The sequence below is a fragment of the Mytilus trossulus genome, chromosome 2 (assembly GCF_036588685.1).
Source record: "Mytilus trossulus isolate FHL-02 chromosome 2, PNRI_Mtr1.1.1.hap1, whole genome shotgun sequence".
Classification (NCBI taxonomy): domain Eukaryota; kingdom Metazoa; phylum Mollusca; class Bivalvia; order Mytilida; family Mytilidae; genus Mytilus; species Mytilus trossulus.
In genome coordinates this window covers 13,440,918-13,464,720 of record NC_086374.1, presented here as the reverse complement: position 1 = coordinate 13,464,720, position 23,803 = coordinate 13,440,918, and the positions used below count along the sequence as shown (strand labels likewise).

At 31.3% G+C, this 23,803-nt stretch overlaps 1 protein-coding gene across 1 annotated transcript; it reads left to right on the top strand.

Moving 5' to 3' along the window:
* The first annotated feature begins 3 nt into the window (after positions 1-3).
* LOC134706533 (calpain-7-like) lies at positions 4-23,452 on the top strand. Its single transcript, XM_063565554.1, has 20 exons — positions 4-87; positions 3,199-3,364; positions 3,671-3,779; positions 4,126-4,172; positions 4,870-4,986; positions 6,142-6,209; positions 7,119-7,418; positions 8,652-8,778; positions 9,266-9,351; positions 9,822-9,915; positions 10,239-10,385; positions 11,365-11,592; positions 13,075-13,219; positions 13,706-13,805; positions 14,234-14,366; positions 17,790-17,865; positions 19,227-19,438; positions 20,154-20,293; positions 21,786-21,878; positions 22,538-23,452. The coding sequence occupies exons 2-20, from the start codon at positions 3,236-3,238 to the stop codon at positions 22,680-22,682; spliced, it is 2,496 nt and encodes an 831-aa protein (XP_063421624.1). The 5' UTR covers positions 4-87; positions 3,199-3,235; the 3' UTR covers positions 22,683-23,452.
* Positions 23,453-23,803: the final 351 nt, after the last annotated feature.

The following is a 23,803-nucleotide window of genomic DNA, read 5'->3' as shown; positions in this document are numbered from 1 at the left end:
CTGTGAGTTACACACGACGTCTTTTTCTACCTTCAGATTGAAGAACTTAACGAAATCGAAAATACAGTCATAGTCAACAGTACATTGGTAACTCACTTGTGTTCGCCTTTCTTCATGTGTAACCGTAACAAATGAAGACGGATATTATTTTTACTTATTATATCTGTAATATTTTTATGATTGTGACTTGTGACAGCAGAGACATATAATACAATATTATATTTCTCTGGTGACAGGTATAAGTTTCCTTTTTTTTTTTTCACTCATTCAAATTTGTTTACAAATCTAGAAAAAAAAAATGTTTATTACTGGTTGTTTTTTCTTATTATTTTATTTTCCATTCATGACAGTAATCAGCAAGATAAAATATTTATAGGAGTATGTTTGATAAGGGTACAAGTCAAATCGGCACCTGGTCTAATCGGCACCCATAGAAAAAGTCAAATCGGCACCTGGTTAAATCAGCATCTAGTCAAATTGGCACCTATGTAAAGTCAATTCGGCATCCAATAATATTTGATATAATATATGGGACTGGGACTATTATGCTAAGTAAGTAATTTAAATATACTAGCATAATAGTCTCAGATTTTCTTTTACATTGTGAAAAATACTCTACTAAGAGGGACATATTTTACCATAAAGTTTCAAATATAATTGTTGATCCTACAAAATTTCAAAAACATGAAAATAATATAATCTTTTTATTAAATAATAATTCATACACAATCCTAAAATTAACTTCCTCTTTCATCTCAGACAGTTTGAACCTGCGTAAAGCAGAACAAACTCTATAAAATTGCTAATAATCATTGTTCATAATATTACATATTAATATTGTCGTTATTTTCAATACTTATTTTGTTTGACCAACTATGTAATTGATATATCTTTTTTTAATCATTTAATACTGTTGATGATATTGATATCGTTCGATGATATTGTTCGAAATATGCCTATTGATATTCTATGCATTATTACTGTTTGTATATCAGTTGTATGGGCAATTGCCAATAATTGTAATTGTGTTTGTGCCAATAAAATATTTGTATATTTGAATTTGTATATATAAATAATTCTAAAAATGTATAAATTCGATTATGATCTATTTTGGGGGTTTGATTTTATCATGCATTACATGTTAAAAAGCATCAAGCAGTAAACATGGTAAAAATACAAAAGTTAATCATTTAAAGTTTTCTCAACATTATGTGACTCATGTTTTGATAAATTTTCTTTTCAATTAATTAATAACTGTAATCAAGTCCATAGTGAAAACACAATGTAACACCTGCTTTTGTTTCGCATATTTCTGTCTTATTTTCACAACTATATGATACAATCTAATAGTGAGAATTAATACAAAAACATTATTAGACCACAAAAAGACTTTTTCTGGATATGTGTGGTATCAGGAGAAAATTAAAATTAGAATTTAAACCATTCAGGTATCCTCATTTTCCATTGTGAGGACATGTACAAGGATAATAGCATGAAATGTTAAATTAGGTTAAAGTATATAAATTTGAATTTAAAGATTGAACTAGAACATTTTTAAAGATAAACTTGTATCTGACACCTGGTGTATTAAAGAAAATGTGTGTCGAAAAACTTATAACTTGTACAAAGTTACATCTTGTACACAACATATATATTAAACAAATTTAACATGGGTGCCGAATTGACTACTTCAAGTGCCGATTTAACCAGGTGCCAATTTGACTAGGTGCCGATTTAACCAGGTGCCGATTTGACTTGAATTCGTTTGATAAGGCCTTAAAATGACCTCTTTTACTACCTTTTTCAAATAAGAATTGTTTTACCAACATCATACATGTCATAATTATACACCTTATTGCTATTTGGATTTTGGAAATCTGTGTCTGTTGAACTATACACTTTATTGCTATTTGAAATTGTGTCCCAGCTGACCTGAGAATCTGTCTCCCTTCAACCGTTGACGTCACACAACAATCACTTCTGCATTGTGTCGTCAGATATTTTGTATTACATGTACATGATGTATTCTGTACTAACGTCAAAATTTTATGGAAACCTTAGTGATGTCCAGACATGGCAGACAAATAGAAATACTGTATATTAACATCATACAACAATCGCCTTTCCTTTGTGGCTTCAGATATTTTCTATTATATTGTCAAAATTTTCCAGGAACCTTTGTCATGTTTGTGATGGCCAGTAAATAGGCAGACAAAAAGCAATAAGGTGTGAGGATCAGCTGACTCAATACAGGGTTTTAGAGCTGCTCTGAAAGCAGGCTCTGGAAGGAAGTGAACAGCATAGAGTGTATATAATTTCAATTATAAATTGACACAATGGGAAATATGGCCTCACGGTCATAAAACTTTCGAGCATGATTTTTGTGCTCTGAGCACTGAGCAAAGTTTTATGCCTTCAAGGCCAGGTCTTCATTGAAAATTTATGTGTAAGCTTTTGTTACATGACGTCTTAAATACAGACCGACCTGCCTCAATAATCAACTTGTTTCAACAGTAACATGACTCTAATTTTCACTTTTAGACCTGCTTATTTCAAAGGTTTTCACAAAGGCAATTGCCCACTTAGGTATTGTACATGAGTCAAAGCCTATTTTGGATACCACAGGGGTTCAATGTTGCAAATTGACATATATTTTGTTTATATCAACAATTTGATAACCAAATACTCTTTGAGCAAAAAATGTTAAGTAGTCTGTGTGAATTCCCTTCAACAAAGATCTGGACCAGACATAGCACATGTTTAAGGTATTGAGAGAGGTACTGACCACATTAATAATGTCATAGGATCCACCGCTGTATACACACCTCAGGGTATTTAAGTTCTATTAATATACTTGTCAATATTGGTCACATAACACATCCTTAATTTTTTCACAAAATCTTCATTTCAATTTTTAACTAAGGGTCATGTTAATTGTATGAACTACCAATGTAATCATGATGAAAGACTCAATGGAGATTTACATTCCTATATGCATGTGTTCCTCCTGTTTTACTCTTGTCTGTTTTGAGTGATGATTACTAAATACCATGAATACAGGTTTGACTGTAGCACACAATTTGATTTTTCACCAAATCTCTAATTTTACGAAACAATTTTGTGGATCTTTCAACAGTCAGTATTTTGTATAGATGCCCAACAAACTTATGTTTTAAATTTGTATTTGATATTTGATAGGTTATTATGATGAATACAATGAAATAAACACCAAGAAATGGATCCTAGTTGTGATGATTATGCTCCTGATCCTACAGCTTTAGAAAACGATGGCAAGGCATTTGCTGTTCAGGCAGTTAACAATGATACGAACGAGAACTATGGCATGGCAATATTTTATTATAATGTAAGTCTTAAATTATCTTAGTTCATGTTTTTCAATGTTTTTAGTTTTAAGAATTATGTTCTTATTAAATCATTGCAAAGATCAATGTTTAATCAACATTTTTCAATCAGTTAGATAGAAATTTGAAAAGATGAAGTACTGTTAAAGTATAGATGTATTTTAATAACTCAACATTTCTGAGGTTTTTTTCATGCAATTTGATGAAACTTGTATGAGAAATAATTTCAATTTAAAATTTGTTGATTTAAAACAAGGCCATTCAAGTCTTGACAACTTCATACATTCTTGATGCTCTTCATTGAACAGGAAGCAGCTCAGGCTTTATTGAGTGCTGCATTAGCAGGTTCACATGTCCCTAACATTGTAGAAAGAGCAAATGATTACATTCTTAGAGCTGAACAACTCAAGTCGGCAGGTATGTGACTTTAGATTGCAATTCTTACACACTGCAAAGATTATAAAATATTTAAGGTTTACAGGGGGGGGGGGGGGGGGGGGAATTCCTATTTGTCTGCAGCAATTTTCATTTTTCTTTAAACAGTATGAGGTAAAGAAGATCATTTGATGAAACAGTTTGAGGGTGATCAAATTCCTGAATGTAAAAAAATGGTGAATTATTTTAACAAAAAATAAACAGATAATAAAAAAAATCTGTAATCAAAACATGTACATGTATTTAACAACCATAGTCATGATAGTGCATTTCTAACAAACATTTATTTGAATAGTGAGAATAAGAAAAACATGTTGTTTTTTTGCAGCTGCACAAGTTAAACAAAACCAGCAACAACCAAAGTCTGAAGAAAAGGTATAATCTTTATTTTTAGTGTTAAACTGGTTCATCTGTTTTGGAAAAAAGTGAGCACATATGGTTTAACTTTTCAATAGATAAACACTCTCCAATAGATTTACTTTAAAATCAAGCTTACCAAAAATGCTGCTCAAACAGTATATATCTGGTACAATGTACTTAGAGATATAACTTGAAAATTACATCTGTGAAAAGGTGTCGCAAATTACATTTCAATATAATCGTGTATATTTAAAAGTAACAAAAGTATTTAAAATTAGATATAATTTGTATTATTCTACTGAAACTTATACAAGTCAAATTTTGCTTGAAAACTTACAAAGATAAATTGTTAACAGCAAAAGTGCAATAAAACTTTGATTAATTAAAAAAATCAAAAAACTTACAAAGATTATTCAAAGAAAGTAAAAACAAAATTGGCAGAAGAAAGTTTTTGATAAGAATATGTTGATGGTTAAGAGATAGTCATAATGTCAGGTTGATATGATGAAAGTATGATATAGCAAATAAGATTAACTACCAAACTTTGAAGAGAATTAAAAATGAACTGAGTCGGAGTTTATACAGGTACAGTAACAGTAGAAGTATGATGAAAGACCAAGTTTGCTTCAATATTTTAAGTATTTTAAAATACATACCAGTATTTATACTTACAAGCCAATGTTTATGTTAGTAATTATTTGATATTATTCAGTTAAACCTTGAAAGAGCAACATTTTTGTTGAACCAAGCATTTGATGAAGATGAATCTGAAAACCTTAAAGATGCTGTAGAACTCTACTCTGAAGCAGTGGAATTATTTCTAAAGATTGTAAGAATAAATCAATCAAATTTATCAATGCTATTTCATAAAACTCTATTATTGTCACTTAAGTCACTTAAGTTACTGCAAACAGCTCCCTGCTTACATGATGATGCATATCCATGGTTGAAGACTCTCATGCCTCGTTCACACGTACCTTTGATTTGATTTGAATTCAAATCGAAAGGCGAATCGAATTCGCTAATCGCGTTCTCACATTCTTCTTTTTTTAATTCGAATAAGCTAATTCGAATTAAATAATTCTCATTAGAAACATGTTTTTGTTAATCCAAATTAAAAGTTAACGTCGTTAGGACAACAAAGCGAATTTGAAACGCATTCCAATTCGAATTAGTTAATGCAAATCGAATATGAATTATGTGTGAACTCAGCATAAGTTGACCTCTTACGTGTTTGTTTTGGTGATCTTGTGTTTTTGTCTTGCATTCTTATTGAAATTTACTCAACCTACAATATATTCATTGGTATTATGTCTGTTAAAGGTTAAGTACTCTAATAGATTATTTGATTGATTAAAAGTCCTGAGGTTCATGCTCATCATTATGATTTAAAAACATAGGCTTTATTCTGTAAACTTTGAAAACAGAGTAAGTTGAGTAAAATGCCAACATAAGAACAAAAATGGATGCTCATAACAATGGCTATTAGGAGTTACATATTTAAAAATACCTTATATATCAACTAGTAACAGTTGTTCAAGATTCTTTTTGTTCACCCCTTAAAATTTCTTAGAGATAAAAATAAATTGTATGTCCATTCATTTATTGGAACAGTTCCTTTTAAATTGATACCCCTTGCATTAAAAATTGTTTATGAAGCTGAATGTGAGATATTTTGTTTAGACACACAGATTTAACAATTGTGTCTTCTCCCAAAAATTATATAGATCAAGTAGTAAGTATATTTTAGATGACCAATTGGTCCATAAATTCTAATTTGGCATGTTGTGGCAATAAATCATTTTGTTATTTCAAATTAAAGTGAAAATTTTCACTGAAATTTTGAAAAAATTATCTGAAATATTTGCAGTTATATAATACATCTGTATGCACAATAACCAAGAAAATATGAAATGTAATAATCTATAACAATGATTGGAAAATATAAATATAACTTGTTCTATTCTGATTTTCTTTATTACAGAGGAGCAATACGTCTGACAAAAGTTTACAAGCAAAGGTTGAAAAGATGGCTAAGAGTGCTTTGGATAGGTCAGTTTACAATATATAATCAGAGACAGAAGAATACATCATTGTGTTCAGGGTTGAACATCTGCAGTGTATCAAGCTGCACACTAGTAGAGCATTTTATTTATAATTAATTCAGGTGCAATTTAACAAGTTTTAAATGCTTACAAAAGGAGTAGGTCCGGTAAGGACTGATTTTGGCCCCAAATTTCAGTTTCATCTGACGAAAGATTTTGACCACTTTTTAAACACTTAAGTGTCTATTTCATATGATTCAATTAATTTATGTGCAAGATTTTAACTTATTAAGTCATTAAAAACGATCTGATTCAAGCTCAAATATGAAAAATCTACCAAATATCCAAAAAAAAGTCACTTTTCAGATGGTTTTTGTCAAAAACGAAAGTGGCCGCATCCGTGTTCATCCTCAATCTTTACATATATTATGTATCATCATCAAATACAACTTCCATTTCAATATTTTGGATGAACACGAATGCGGCCACTTTCGTTTTACCCGGAAACCGTCTAAAGTTTAACTAAAATGCTGGAATTGTGAAGATTTCAGTAATTTAGCACGACTTCATGGTGCTAGTACCCAATATATGTGCATTGTATTGTCAAAAACAGCCCATATTTATGTAGCAGAACCATTCTACTATCCAATAAATAAGTAAAAGTTTATATTTTAACAATTTTGTAAAACGGCTATATTTTGGGGCCAAAAAGAGGTCTTAACGGACCTACTCCTTTGATCAAAATCTGAATTAGAATTAAATCTCTGCAGCGACCAATTTCACTTTAATTAGATTATATTATTGTAAATTTGAAATCAGTCCAAACTGATAAAAAAAAATAGATTTGACTTCAGTATGATTTGTTAAGTTATGAAAAAAATTGCACTAGTTTCCCCAATTTTATTTTTCAATTTAGGGCAGAGGTGGTAAAACAAGCAATAACTAAGAAAGGAAATGTAGGGAAGTTACCTGAAAAGAAAGTGGCACCATTAGGCCATGGTGCCTTCTTAGATGAAGGGGAGACTACTGCACATAATCAAAGGACAAATGCACCAAACAAGACAGCAAGGACTGGTTTGATAACTCTTGGTCCATCTGATTACTCAAAAGAAGAGATAGCTGTGCTCAGAAAAACCTCCTTTATTAATGGAAGAGAATATGTGCCTTTTATGAGTGTAGATATGAAAGAAAAGTTTGCCTTTCCTGTACCATATAGGTAGGTTACCCATAAGAAAATCGTATTTCAAGTTATATACGGGTACCTAACAAAAAATGAAAATAGTAAAGTCATTAAATGTTTGCAGCAGTTCATTCATATATTTCTACTTTTATCATGATAGGTGTTTATAGAGATTTCAAAGGTGTACATGTGTAAATTCAGTTAACATTTAATCATAGGAATTTTAGGATTTCTTGGGTGAAATTTAGATCCGTAGGGGGTCAGTAGTTAACGGTATAACGAATTTATCGCACGCTAGATTTTTTCTGCTGCGTTTTGTTGTAAAATAAACAACGAAACACAACAACATTAATAGATGACGTCACCATTACCGCGTCACGAACCCCCTATGAAACTTACTAACCCCCTACTGTCTCATAGGGGGTCACCACGTGACGGCGTTAAACCAATCACGTGATAATATACCCGCGGTGCGATAATTTTTGTTATAAAACTTTAATATGTGTACCTATACTTCTCTATAATTTGTCCAAATTTAGAAGAAGTTTACTTTTTCTATGGATTGCTTCCAGCAAACAATTCGCCGACATGTTTTCTGTATATAGCGTGACCATTCTCGTAAAAATCCGGTGATCTCAATATGCAAGTGTGAATGGAAAACCAAATGTAAAAATCGCCCCATCATCAAGATAAACTATATATCATTGTACCTGAATATCCATGCTTCTTTGTTGATTGTTTACAAATGAGTGACAATCATTAAACTTTGTCTTCAAAACCTATCCATTAATTACCTGCCATATTTTCACAACAACACTGAAAGATTGAAATTTTTTTTGACGGTTATACTAAATTTATGGGGGAAAATGATAAAATCTCGCACCGAAGACTAAGTTGATGATATTTGTATGCATTGGTTCTAGAATTGGATTAAAATTATTTTTAACTCATTTCATATGACTTAAATGTCTTATATGAAAAGAAAAATGTATGTTTTGGGGCAAAATATTTTATCTTTTATCATAGGGGAAAACCAAAGGGTTCTAACATTTAACAAAAATTCCTAAACTTCACCCAAGTTCATCCTTAAGCTGAACTCTTTATGTTGGTACAGTTAATTTGTACATTGTATTATAACCCATCATGCCCATATTAAAGAGAACCTTTTTTAAATTATTGGCTCACTTTCAACCTTACATTAAAAAGAACTGTTAATATAATATAGATCTGTTAATTGTGTAAAAAATTTACTGTTTTCTATTTTTGTAGTGATAAATGTGGGAAGTTAGCTTTGTCACCTAAACAGAGAGAAAGGTTTGCAGGATGGAAGAGACCTGAGGAATTCTGTGATAATCCACAACTTATATATGCCATTTCATGTTTTAGCATCAAACAGGTACATTTCATAGAGCTGTGTTGGAATAGGAATGAACAGAAAAAAGATCACAGAAAATAAAGACTGGATATTACTTACAGAATTTCTCTGTAAAATCAGAACAAAAGAGAACAGTCAAAATATTACTTAAAGAAACATAATAAGAACAATAGATTTTCACTTTTTAAATGATGGCTATTTAGCACATTGCATTACCAGGTAGATTTATGATCTATATTCATTATTTCTTTTTTAGATTTCTTGTTTTAGTATAAATAAAAGCATAAATGGTGTATATTTAAAAAAAAAAAAACCACCAACATAATGATGCAATTTATCTAAATACTGGTATGTTTACAGTTCTACTTAACAATCCGTAATTTTGGTGGATGTTTTCGTGAAATTTTATTACAGAGCATTGTTTATGACTATTGTTTAATGGCTTCATTATATAAGTTCATACCATTTATAGGGACTTCATTTATATACTTTTATTTTTTCATTTTAGACAATTGTTAGTGACTGTAGTTTTGTAGCCTCACTGGCCATCAGTGCTCAGTATGAGAGAAGATTTAAAAAGAAACTGATAACTAGGTGGGTAACTTTTCTTTTCTTTAAATAGTAGGTTTTATAAACTGCTTGAAAGGCAATCTTAGTATAAAACAAATTCAAGAAGAAAAGGTTCTTAATTATCTTCCAATTAGTAAATGCTGTTTGGTATAAAGTGGTATAATATTTTTTGCACAATTTTTTGGCTAAAAAAGTTGTGAATCAATTTATGGTTCAATGAGATAAGTCAAGGTTTACATTCAGTTTACAGCACATAGACTCGAGTGTGTAGGTAAAGATTATATCTCTTGTTAGCTTCAACCATGAAGTAATTGTTAGCAAAGGTTCAACCTTCCTTTGGGTGGAGTTAATAGTTAAGCAGAGAACCATACAAAAGTAGGGACATTATATAAACATTGGGAAACAAGTTTTACAAGTTAGTTTATAAAAAAAAATATATATTTTTTTTATTAAGTGTATAACACTTTCTTTTAAATGTATTTTAAATTTTTCAGGATAATCTATCCTCAGAACAGAAATGGTGATCCAGTTTTCAATCCATGTGGGAAATATATGATTAAACTTCACCTCAATGGAGTCTACAGAAAGGTAACATTACCCTTTTGGGGTTTAGAGAACATTAACATTATACATTTCACATGATATTGAGATGAATAGAAATGTTACATTGCACATGTCACACAGGCATTTGAATATTATATGTTTACTTATAATATGAGCAGATTACCAGAAGATGATATTTGTATACTACATGAATTAAAAATTGTATTTTCCCATAGAGTTTGAGGTAAAACACAGAGAATCTCATCTCTTAGAAAGTTAAAGTGCCAGGATGTTAGAAAATATGTATATCGCACACAAGTTGTCATTTAAATTTGCTAGATTTAATTAATTGAACACATTATTTGCAGGTTGTTGTTGATGACTTTTTACCAATGGGGAAAGACCGAGAACTTTTATGTTCATTTTCTAACAATAAAAATGAGTTATGGGTTTCCTTGTTAGAGAAGGCTTACATGAAGGTGATGGGAGGATACGATTTCCCTGGTTCTAATTCAGTAAGTATGTTAATGTGACAGGTTCATCAAAGAGAAATTCATTCCTTAAACACTTAAGTTTTATGGTTAGGAGCCATTTTTCAGTACATAAAGAGTATCATTACATTGTGTGTGACAGATATAGTCCAGTCATGTACTAATGGCATCTTACTATTGTAACATCATGTAAAAATTGAAATAAAAAAAAATTAAGACAATGTTGTAATGGGACATCTTTCTACTAAGACCAAATTTTGTAAAAAGTTAGCGACTAAAGGTATGTCCTTCAACAATGAACAAAAACCATACTACATAGTAAGCTTTAAGAGATTGTACTTGATAAATGCAAAACAGTTCAAGGAAGAAAACTAATGATTAATGTACAAAACATTATACATTTCACATTTTTCAACTGATTTTTATAGTTTGTTCTTATGTTGTACTGTTATACCACTGTCCCGGGTTAGGGGGATGGTTGAGATCCCGCTAACATGTTTAACCCTCCACATTATTTATGTATGTGCCTGTCCCAAGTCAGGAGCCTGTAATTCAGTGGTTGTTGTTTGTTTATGTGTTGCATATTTGTTTTTCGTTAATTTTTTTATATAAATAAGGCCGTTAGTTTTCTTGTTTGAATTGTTTTACATTGTCTTATCGGGGCCTTTTATAGCTGACTATGCGATATGGGCTTTGCTCATTGTTGAAGGCAGTATAGTTGTTAATGTTTGTGTCATTTTGGTCTTTTGTGGATAGTTGTCTCATTGGCAATCATACCACATCTTCTTTTTTATAAAACAATAAACAAAAAGAAATATGATATACAGCTACAAACGACAACCACTGAATGACAGGCTCCTGACATGAAACAGACTAATGCAGATAGTAACAGGGTAAAACATGATTGCAGACAACCAACCCTGCAAACAACATGTACAAGGGAATTTTTATGCTTTGATAATTGAATTTTAAAAACTCTTTACAATGAAATTATTTTTTTTAGAATATAGATCTGAATGCATTAACTGGTTGGATACCAGAGCGAGTAGCTATAAGGAACAATTCAGATGAATTCAATAGAGACAAAGAATTTAATCGAATCCATGAACGGTTTCACCAGGGTCATTGCCTTATTACTATAGCAACAGGAGAGATACCTGAATCTGAGGCTGACAGAGCAGGACTTGTTCCTACCCATGCATATGCAATGTTAGATATCAGAGAGGTTAAGGTAAGAGTAAATACTGCCATTATTATGCATGTAAAGGAAAAAAAAGAGTAAAATATGAAAATTTCTAACATTAAGTAATATCATAAAACAGATTTTTGGCCCTGTTGTAGTGGAGGGGGCATTAAGTTTTGCTCTTGTCTGTCTGTACAGACATCGGTATGTCCCAAAAAAAATTTCATTCTCTAACTTGAGTTGGCCTCAACCAAATGTTATGAAACTTATACGTAATGCTTATTACCACAAAACACAGATCAAATTCGAATTTTGGTGGCATCACTTTAACCCTTTCGAGTTATTCCCCTTTATAAATGGAAAAAAATGCAAAATTTTAAGTTTCTGTTCTCTAACTTAAGTTGTCCCCCAACCATACATTATCAAATTTATGCAAAATAATTATTACCACAAAGCTCAGATCAAGTACAAACTTCAGTAGCGTCACTTTTATCGTTATTTCCCTTCATAATGTTGTATGCATCAGCTGTATCTATTGGGACACATTCTCCATTTATTGCAAGTTAATTGAGAGTCATGTAGATGTAGCTGTATTCAAAGGATTAAAACAGATCTTAACATCCATGTGATTGAATTTATTGTTCTACACATTTAAATGATGTTTATAACAAGGATAGACAAATATTGTCCCAGATTTTCATTGTATGTCCCCCAACCATACATTATCAAATTTATGCAAAATAATTATTACCACAAAGCTCAGATCAAGTACAAACTTCAGTAGCGTCACTTTTATCGTTATTTCCCTTCATAATGTTGTATGCATCAGCTGTATCTATTGGGACACATTCTCCATTTATTGCAAGTTAATAGACCACTTTTGAGTTCATCCGTCACTGGAAAAAACTCGTCAATTATACGCGCCTTTATCATCGTCATTTGTGCATTTAGGAGCGTCGTCACTTCCTTCCAATGTTGAGCGAGTGGTTGGAAAACTATAATTCTATATTGTACGAATTATTCGGCAAATTGAATTCTGAAAATTGACAATCAACACTGCTGTCATTAGGGAAATGTCAGTAAGTACCTACAGAGCAACCATTATTTCTAGTTTATCCTGCACAAAGACGATCACTAAGACGCTTGATGAACGTAAATAGTGCAGGGATACAGGCGAGCCCCTCTATCTGGTAAATGACGTCATAAAGGCGTGTATAATTGACGAGTTTTTGCCGGTGACGGATGAACTCGAAAGTGGTCTATTGAGAGTCATGTAGATGTAGCTGAATTCAAAGGATTAAAACAGATCTTAACATCCATGTGATTGAATTTATTGTTCTACACATTTAAATGATGTTTATAACAAGGATAGACAAATATTGTCCCAGATTTTCATTTTATGATTTTAAAAAAAGATTGTACTTTTTGTATTTGAAACTTTATACATTGATTATGTAACTATGGTATGTATATATTTTGCGGTAATTTTTTTGTGGTAAAATATACATTTTATTTATGTGATTTTTTCAGGGAAAAAAGTTATTTATGTTGAAAAATCCCTGGAATCATTTAAGATGGAAAGGGAATTTCAGTGAGAATGATGCACCAAATTGGACACCAGAAATGCAGAAAGCTTTAAATTATGATCCTAAAAGTGCTCAACAATTTGACAATGGTAAAATATTAGTTAAACACTAAAATAAATGGCTGGAACTTAGTGGTATCATCAACTGTAGGAATGGAAATGTGTTGGCGGCCTTATTCTAGTATTAAAATTAAAATGCCAGTATTCCAATATCATGTGCAGACTGTCTAATGTTAGATCTTTTAAATATTATTTTAAATATTAAATCTGAGACAGGCAATATGTTTCAAGAGTTATGCCTCTTTATAAATAAGAAATAACATATTTCTTTTAGTTTCTGCAATTTAACTTAACTTTTCCTCATTCAAATTTTATGACACTCATCCCCAATGCTAAGAACCAAATCTCTCGGACTGAGTTCTTAATTTGGAAGTGAGTTGCTTACTTTTCCAGAGTTATGCCCCTTAAAACTAATAAATTGCAATTTTGTTTTGGATTCACCACTAGCTGTCACAACTTTTGCTCTCAAAAAGTATTTTCATGTATTATAAGCAAGCATTCTTGTTTTATTTACAGGTGTTTTCTGGATTGATTATGACTCATTATGTAAATTTTATGATGTTATTTATATAAACTGGAATCCAGAACTGTTTAAATACACTCATGGTATACACAGGTATTATGTTATATAAAGTTTCTTTGTTTCGCTTATTCATTTAAAAATAATCCTGTAAGTTTTACATTCAGTTCTTTTATTTTGGTTAAAGAAGGCATACACTTATCAGCGTGGTAATTTCTTGGATAGCACTAACAGTAACAGTCTAACAGTACAGCATTTAAGTTTGAAAGCCCTGAATAACAAAAACGCTATACCGACCTTGGGGAGAACACTGCTTATATTTAAACAGAATTTTCATGTATATCGTTATTAGAGCATTTTTTCTTTAAATTGAGGTAAGGAATATACCACATATTTTTATTTTATAGAAAATTGTTATAAACTTTTTATAACAGGCAATGTTGATTAGTTAAAATGTAATGAGTTCACTTGTTTGATTTTGTGTCTGAACTTTATCCTGTATATAATTGATGTTTACCTTTCAGTGTATGGCCTGCCAAAGATGGACCAAAAAGAGATGCTTATAATATAAGTGACAATCCACAATACAGATTAGAACTCAGGGCACCGCAGGCTTCTGCTGTTTGGATACTGCTGACAAGACATATCACAGATAAGGTAATCCCCCCTTAAGTACCAGTATTTTTATTAACCTAACCATTCAAATTTACAGCGCATGTTAGAATCTGGGAATCAGTCGGTTTTACTTATGTGTATACATACAAAACATTGTAAGAAAATTAACAATTCATTTGTACAAAGATTATTGGTTGAAATGATCTCATGGGAGACATACTGTCAGAGCTTTTCATTTCTTTCATAGATATTTTCAATAGTGTTTCCATTTTTCTGACATTTCTTGTGAATTATATTTATTTTGCAATTTCAATATAACACTTTGATATTATGTTTTATAATACTTAGTCATTGTCTGTCAAAGATGACCAAATATTTACTGACATAAGCAATAATGTGTCTATTTATATCCCTGCTTTAAAAAAGGGGGGGGGGGTTATACTGTTTTACCTCTGTCTGTTCTTCCATCAGTCATTCAGTCAATCCGTCCGTCCCATGAATATTTTTCATCGCATTTTTCTCAGGAACTACAATACAAGGATTTCTGAAATTTAGTTTCAGTGTTTATCTAAGTCAGCTATACCGTGTGATGCGTTTTCAGATTGATCACTTGACAACTTCCTGTTTACCTAACACTTGTATGATTTTACACATGATAGCCAAGTTGAAAATTTCCATCACATTTTTCTCAGGGACTACAATACAAGGATTTCTGAAATTTGGTTTCAGGATTTATATTAGTCAGCTATACCGTTTGATGCGTTTTCAGATTCATCACTCAACAACTTCCTGTTTACCGAACACTTGCAAGTTTTTACACTATTAATATTATCCACTTGCGGCGGGGGTATCATCAGTGAGCAGTAGCTTGCAGTTTCACTTGTTAAACATTGAAAACAATTGTAATAAGGATGCATGATATTTGTTGACAAGCCAACACACAATTATGGTAAAACTATTATTAATTGTTCATACCATATAATTCATTTAACAAATTGGAATTAATAAAATTATAGATCTCAATGTGTATATACAATTTGCCTTAACAATGATAAACTAGAGGCTCTAAAGAGCCTGTGTCGCTCACCTTGGTACATTTGTATATGTGAATATTCAACAAAGGACACAGATGGATTCGTGACAAAATTGTGTTTTGGTGATGGTGATATGTTTGTAGATTTAACTTTACTGAACATTCTTGCTGCGTACATATATCCCCATCTATAATGATTGGCCCAGTAGTTTCAGTTAAAAGTGTTAGTAAAAATTTACAAATTTTATGAAAATTGTTAAAAATTGACTATCGATTCGTCTGAAATTTTCAGGGCAGATAGATCTTGACCTGATAAACAATTTAACCAATGCCAGTTTTCCTCTTAATGCTTTTGTTTTTGAGTTATAAGCCAAAAACTGCATTTTATCCCATGTTCTATTTTTAGCCATGGCAGCCATCTTGGTAGGTTGACCAGGTCAACAGACACAATTTTTAAACTAGATACCCCAATGATGATTGTGGCCAAGTTTGGTTTAATATGGCGCAGTAGTTTCAGAGGAGAAGATTTTTGTAAAAGATAACTAAGATTTACGAAAAATGGTTAAAAATTGACTATAAAAGGCAATAACTCCTAAAGGGGTCATTTGACCATTTCGGTAATGTTGACTTATTTGTAAATCTTATTTTGCTGAACATTATTGCTGTTTACAGTTTATCTCTATCTATAATATTTTTCAAGATAATAACCAAAAACAGCAAAATTCCCTTAAAATTACCAATTTAGGGGTAGCAACCCAACAACAGGTTGTTCGATTCATCTGAAATTTTCAGGGCAGATAGATCTTGACCTGATAAACAATTTTACCCCTGTCAGAATTGCTCTAAATGCTTTGGTTTTTGAGTTATAAGCCAAAAAATGCATTTTACCCCTATGTTCTATTTTTAGCCATGGCGGCCATCTTGGTAGGTTGAACGGGTCACCGGACACAATTTTTTAACTAGATACCCCAATGATGATTGTGGCCAAGTTTGGTTTAATATGGCGCAGTAGTTTCAGAGGAGAAGATTTTTGTAAAAGATAATTAAGATTTACAAAAAATGGTTAAAAATTGACTATAAAGGGCAATAACTCCTAAAGGGGTCATTTGACCATTTCGGTAATGTTGACTTATTTGTAAATCTTATTTTGCTGAACATTATTGCTGTTTACAGTTTATCTCTATCTATAATATTTTTCAAGATAATAACCAAAAACAGCAAAATTTCCTTAAAATTACCAATTTAGGGGTAGCAACCCAACAACAGGTTGTTCGATTCATCTGAAATTTTCAGGGCAGATAGATCTTGACCTGATAAACAATTTTACCCCATGTCAGAATTGCTCTAAATGCTTTGGTTTTTGAGTTATAAGCCAAAAACTGCATTTTACCCCTATGTTCTATTTTTAGCCATGGCGGCCATCTTGGTTGGTTGACCGGGTCACCGGACACAATTTTTAAACTAGATACCCCAATGATGATTGTGGCCAAGTTTGGTTTAATTTGGCCTGGTAGTTTCAGAGGAGAAGATTTTTGTAAAAGTTAACGCAGGACGACGACGGACGACGACGACGACGGACGACGACGACGACGGACGACGACAGACGCCGGACGCAAAGTGATGAGAAAAGCTCACTTGGCCCTTCGGGCCAGGTGAGCTAAAAAGACTTTTAAATGAGATCTTATTGTATTCAGTCTATGGAGCTACATCAGTATAATATGAGGCAGGCATTACCTGTGAAAGGGCAGGAAGTCTGTTTGATTTTTTTTAATTCAAACATTTTTAAACTTCAAAATCTGTTAAAAAAAGATGCGGAAATATCGTGACATTTCTGATTTTGGTTCTGTTGTTAGGGATTTTAGTTGTTACCTTATTTCCGTTATGATGTCATATTCAATGTGAACAAAGAAACCAAACCATCATGTAACGTTTTTTTATATAAAAAAATTATTAAAAATGAAATTGGTATTGGGTTCCTTCCTATACTTTACTGGACTGATCAATATATATTTTACATCGAAGTCTCCTGAAAACACAATTTTGAGTTCATAAGTACAATGAAAATTTTGGAAAATTTTCCAGATTTTTTTATTTGATTTTTTTTATTGATTTTTCTACTGTAAAAGGTGAATTACTAAAGAGAGGGTACACCTGAAGGATGATTAGATTGTAATGAATTAAGATTCAAAGACATAATAAAGAAAATTGATGCAGTTGATTTACAAATACATACAGTCAACTTGCATATTTTTGATTTATTTCGTGTTAGGCCCTCTCTAGACAATGTAGTAGCTTTTCTTTTTTTAATTTTCTTAATGTATTTGAGTTGTGGAAGATCCAATTTGATAAATTCTCAATGATCAATATTTGCATTTATTTCTAAGGTGCCGAAATGAGTTGTTATAAAGTATTGACGTTTGTTCTATTTTCAGGATGACTTTGCTGATAATAGAGAATTTATTACACTGCTAGTATACAAAAATAATGGACAGAAAGTATACTATCCATGTATGTTCCACATTAAACATGAAGTTATCACAATTGTCCTGAATATATATTTATGTATATATTATTAAATCTTTAAAAATACAATCAACCAGAAAATAAATGAGCTATTAACCAATCTTGCACTACATCTGATAATGCATGAAATATTTACCACAATATAGTATACAAATAACATCAAATCAATTATTAAAGACATACAGACATGATTATTAAAATCATTCACAATGACACTGTTACTTTCATACTTAAAGATTAGAAAACTTTAACATACAAACACATTACCCCATAGAACAAGAAAGTCATTGTCCAAGTATAGTTATTCTACCACAGTTAATGAGTTTTTATTTAATTTGCTTCTTCCTCTGTTTGTGTCATTTGATTTTTTTTTTTATTTATGCCTATATAAATTGTTAAGCCATCCATTTTAATTAAAATAGTGTCTCTTTCAAACCAATTCTTCACATATGTTTTTGTCGAGCCTTCGACTTTAGTCGAAAAAGCGAGACTAAGCGAGACTAAGCGATCCTACTTTCCGTCGTCGTCGGTGTCGTCGGCGGCGGCGTCCACAAATATTCACTCTGTGGTTAAAGTTTTTGAAATTTTAATAACTTTCCTAAACTATACTGGATTTCTACCAAACTTGGACAGAAGCTTGTTTATGATCATAAGATAGTATCCAGAAGTAAATTTTGTAAAAATAAAATTCCATTTTTTCCGTATTTTACTTATAAATGGACTTAGTTTTTTCTGCGGGGAAACATTTCATTCACTCTGTGGTTAAAGTTTTTAGAATTTTTATAACTTTCTTAAACTATCCTTGGTTTGTACCAAACTTGGACAGAAGCTTGTTTATGATCATAAGATAGTATCCAAAGTAAATTTTGTAAAAATAAAATTCCATTTTTTCCGTATTTTACTTATAAATGGACTTAGTTTTTTCTGCGGGGAAACATTGCATTCACTCTGTGGTTAAAGTTTTTAGAATTTTAATAACTTTCTTAAACTATCCTTGGTTTGTACAAAACTTGGACAGAAGCTTGTTTATGATCATAAGATAGCATCCAGAAGTAAATTTTGTAAAAAAAAAAATCCATTTTTTCTTTATTTACTTTTAAATGGACTTAGATTTTCTTCCAGTTAATACTTCATACAGTCTGCAGTTAAAGTTTTCAAAACATTTATTAGATTCATTAACTAACCTAGATTTTTACCAAACTTGGACAGAAGCTTCTTACAATCAAAAGATAGTATCAAGAGGAATATTTTTATTGATTTTTTTCCTAATTTTTGTTGAGCCTGTGATTTACAGCAAAAGTAGGCGAGACACTGGGTTCCGCGGAACCCTTACAAATTTTTTACAGATAGCCCAGCACCTTACAAAGATGGAGTACGTATCAACAGTCCCCATTACTTGTGTAAAATGGTAGAACCTAAAGGAATCTCAAAATACTCACTAGTGGTGTCACAATATGAGAAAAATAACACAATCAGTTATACACTCAGGGTTTACTCCTCATGTGAGTTTACGCTTAGCAGAATTACAGATCCATATAGAAAGGAGTATGAAAAAAGGGTAAATATATTGATCAATAACTCTCACTTGAGAATTTATTAACTTGAACTACATAAACAAGACCCTTGAAGTTGTATACAAACAATGGATTTTACTTCAATTTCTGATGGAAAAAAAAGAAGATGAAAAAATATTCATTCGAAAAATAAAGGTCACTTTGCTTCATTTTTTATTTTTTTCCCTACAATATATAAGCCTTATTTGGCAATTGAACCAAACTTTAAGTATATAAAAACTGAAAACTTTTTTGGGAAGGGAGAGAAAGTTTAGTTCAATCACATATTTTGTCAGGCAAAGGAATTTGGCTCTTTCATATTTAATTAAAATGATTTGCAGTAATGTCAAGTTTGATTATCTCCCCCTGAATTGAACACGTTTGGCAAAATTATCTCCCCTTTATTGGAAAACTTATTTGGCCTAATTAACTACCCCTGAATTGGAAATGTTTTTGGCAAAATTATCTCCCCCTGAAAATTTCACATGAACAAGCCAGGATATATATGTAATCAAAAGACAAAACATTACCATTTATTGCTCACTTCAACACACATTTTACATTGACATGTATTAAAATGAAATCTAGATTGAAGAGAAAAACTTGTAATATTAGTACATTGAAAACAATAATTAAAATAAATACAACTGACAGAAATAAAATAAAACAATTAAAGACTAGTCAACTAAAATATTCATTCTTTGGATAACAATTTTACAGGTCAGTGGAAATTGGAGTGGACCATCTGCTGGTGGGTGTGGAAATTACAGGGAAAGTCATAGTAAAAATCCAATATATCAACTACGGGTGGAGGGGAATGGAACAGATAATTTTGTACTGATAGAACTGCTTGGACCTAAGTAAGTTCAACAGCATAGTGAATCGCACAAAAGCAAAAAATTGAGTATAACTTCAAATCATATAACCAATTCTAAGTTCTTTGACTACAGTTATTCTGTGTCAGAAACCTGTTTTGTGTCAAATATTAAATTACTATCCAAATTCTGACCTGTATCAAGCATGAATGTTGTGTCCATTTTTGCCCTAATTGTTCATGGTTGACAACCCCGTGTCCTGTGGTGAAGATCGTGTCCGCTCCATATCTAGATAACCGTTATGATTTCAAAGTTTATACTTGTCATCCATTTTAACCACCACCAGAGGGCGTGTCATGATGTATGTACAACTTCCTAGGTCAAAGGTCAACGTCAAAAAAACTTTGGTTTCAGTTGACAACCCTGTGTTCTGTTGTGAAGATTGTGTCCGCTCTATATCTTGAGAACCATTATGATTTCAAATATAATACTTGACATCCATTTTAACCAACACCAGAGGGTGTGTCATGATGTATGTACCACTTCCTAGGTCAAAGGTCTGTCTGTCTGTTGGTCTGTCCATCGCTAACAAATTTGATCCACACTATATTTTGAGAGGACAGCTGTTATTATTTCATACTTTATACCTGACAAACATTTTCAACTTAACATATATATTAAATGTGTCATAATGTATGCATCCTAGGTCAAAGGTCAGTCCGTTGGTCTGTCCATCCGTTCGTTGTTCTTAACAAATTGTGTCCGCTTTACCTCTCGAGAACCGTTAATATTTCATACTTTATACTTGGTGGGTCATAATATATTGAAGGCATAATTCTAAAAATATGTGACAAATATCAATTGGGCAGCATCTTTAAACATTGTTCAAACATCAATCCATATATCCAGAAGTCACCTTAGAGTAGTCAACAATGAGTTCACATCATGCAGTCATATCACTATTATACTATGAAAGTAATTTTGAGAATATTTATCAGTTTTTACTTAAAATCTTAGATTAAAATCACATGTGAGACTATGTAATAACTTCCAAATAATGCTTCATATCAGATTATCCATACAACTTATTTACCCCACATTATTGACAGCGGGGCCCAAAGAGATGGCTCCCATCTCAATGAAATCTAGTTGATTTACATATAATAACATTTACTTGGATAAATGTTTGTTTACATATTATAAGGTGAAGATTCCTATAGATTTTGAAGTCACTTTATCTAAGGTCAAGGTCAAACTAAAATTAAATGGGGTAAAATTTTGCCATCAGAACAGTAAAAGCTATTTCTATTTATATGGTTTGTGGGTCCAGGGGTATGTGAACTAAAAGTTTTTCATTTATTGATTTGGTTATTTTCCTATTTTCTATTCAAGTAGGTAATAGACTATTCTTGATTACTTGACCGTCTTGTACCAACAGAAGTGTTGTTTCACTCAATTTATTCATAAATGAAATTGGTATAATCTTCATGCTCATTGATGTATAAGACCTACTTATTTTGATTTTTGACTTTTCCAGACAATACAGTGTAGGATTTGAGATAACGACAGTGAATGAGAACAATCCAGGGGCTCCAGGTGCCTTTAAAAAGACTTCTTCAGGAGATTACAGGTGATGTACTAATCATGATATTGGCATGTTAAAGAAATTAAATATTGTATTAACATTTACAAATGATTTATAAGGAGACCATGTTATTTACAGATCATTTCTATACAGTTCGTAGTTGCACTTAATATAGTACTTGTGTATATGTAAAAATACAGTTCAAATATAACCACTAACATGAAGATAGTGTACAATATAAAAGTATAAAGCATCATCAAGATTTATAGATTATCATTGATCATCTCAACGAGATTGATTTTCTTGCTTGAGCTGGGACGGCGAAAGCAAGACAGGTAATGAATTTGAGATTACCAATAATAATCTGTTTATCTCTATTTTACCTATGACAATGTTGTCAATTTCAAGTCAATTTTCTTAGCAATGCTACGTGCCTGCTTAGTTTTTAACAATAATTTTCCATTTCAAGCTAGAAGCATGATATGAAAAAATTATCACAAAAAAAGATCAAAGGAAAAATGCACAAAATAGCGATAAACATAATTATCATGTCTTCATAGATAATATAATTAGTTCTTAATACAAGTTTTGTGAAAATTAAAACTAATCAGCTAAAATATATACACTGCATATTTTAGTGTATGTTTGTTAAAACAGACATACAGAAATGTTAAAATTATCTAAAATGTTTCTCTTGTTTACAGGAATGGTTACTGTGTACTAGAACTTAGCAGAATATCAGGCGGGTTATATAATATTATGCCCAGTACATTCCTGCCAGGCCAAGAAGGACCATTCTTTCTTGATGTCAGTAGTAACTGTCCAATATCGTTATCTCATTTACAATGACAATTTAGCATTACAGCAACTATTTATATCTTTTATTGATTTGACACAATTCATGACACAGATTAGAAGTATTTATATCTCAGTCGTATTGACATGTTTCTCAACATTGGATATTGATATTTGTAAAAAGAGGTATAAGTAATGAATAACATTTTTATAACAATTACTTTTAAGTCATGAAAAACACTTTTACAAACAATCTTAAGTCATGAAAAACACTATAATGAACAGTTACTTATAAGTAATTAAAACACTATTCTTTACAGTTACTTATAAACTTCTGATGAGAAGTAAGATTTTTAAGGAGCCTCATAGCAAGTTTCTTTCTTTCCGTCCATGATCAATTGTTACATGGTAACACTTTTTGCTCATGATCTTTGTTGATAAAACAAAGGGCAGTATATGACGTCTCATATTTCAGGTGTCTGACTCTCATACCACGGTCTTGATAAAGCAAAGTTTAGTTGATTGGACCCAACATTACTTAATTATTAAAGTTTTAACTTGAAATCATCTGAAGTTGCAATGGCATCATATTCTTTTATCATAGTAGAAATTGTTGCAACGTTTTCATGGTATTAACATATCTAACTAGTATTTGCTCTTTTCATTTTTAATTGTTAATTTTTAAAATATTATTGAATATGCAATTTATTGTTGATTGAAATATTATTATTTGTTAATTTATGATACAAAAGTGATGTATTATTTAGTGTGTACATATATATCTATTTAAATACATGTAAATAAAATGATCTTATATACTTATATAGTCAATTTCAAGACTTTTTTCTGCATGCTTGAAGTTATTGACTTGTTATTTGATATATAGTTTACACCATGAGAAGTTATGGTATAGATTAAGTTAGCATTTTTTCCCAGTGCAATCATTTTGAACCTATGGAGACTATGTATTGCCATGCAATACTCTCAGAATGCTTGTTAATTTTATAAAATTTGATGAAGGTTTTATGCTGTCAGCAATTTGTATTGTTATCTAATTTTGGTGGATTTTTTCCCTTTTGTTATCTTTCAGTATGTCCAGTTGATTTTTTCAGGCTTATCAGTTATTTTTATTCTCCCACAACTAAAAGTTTTGGGGTACATTGTTTTACCCCGGT

What these genes read in the sequence shown, in the direction of transcription:
- LOC134706533 (XM_063565554.1), top strand. Translation starts at nt 3,236, where the DNA reads ATGGATCCTAGTTGTGATGATTATGCTCCTGATCCTACAGCTTTAGAA. An exon ending in TAGATATCAGAGAGGTTAAG is followed by an intron (nt 11,593 to 13,074) that starts GTAAGAGTAAAT and finishes TGATTTTTTCAG; the next exon opens with GGAAAAAAGTTATTTATGTT. An exon ending in TGCTCAACAATTTGACAATG is followed by an intron (nt 13,220 to 13,705) that starts GTAAAATATTAG and finishes TTTTATTTACAG; the next exon opens with GTGTTTTCTGGATTGATTAT.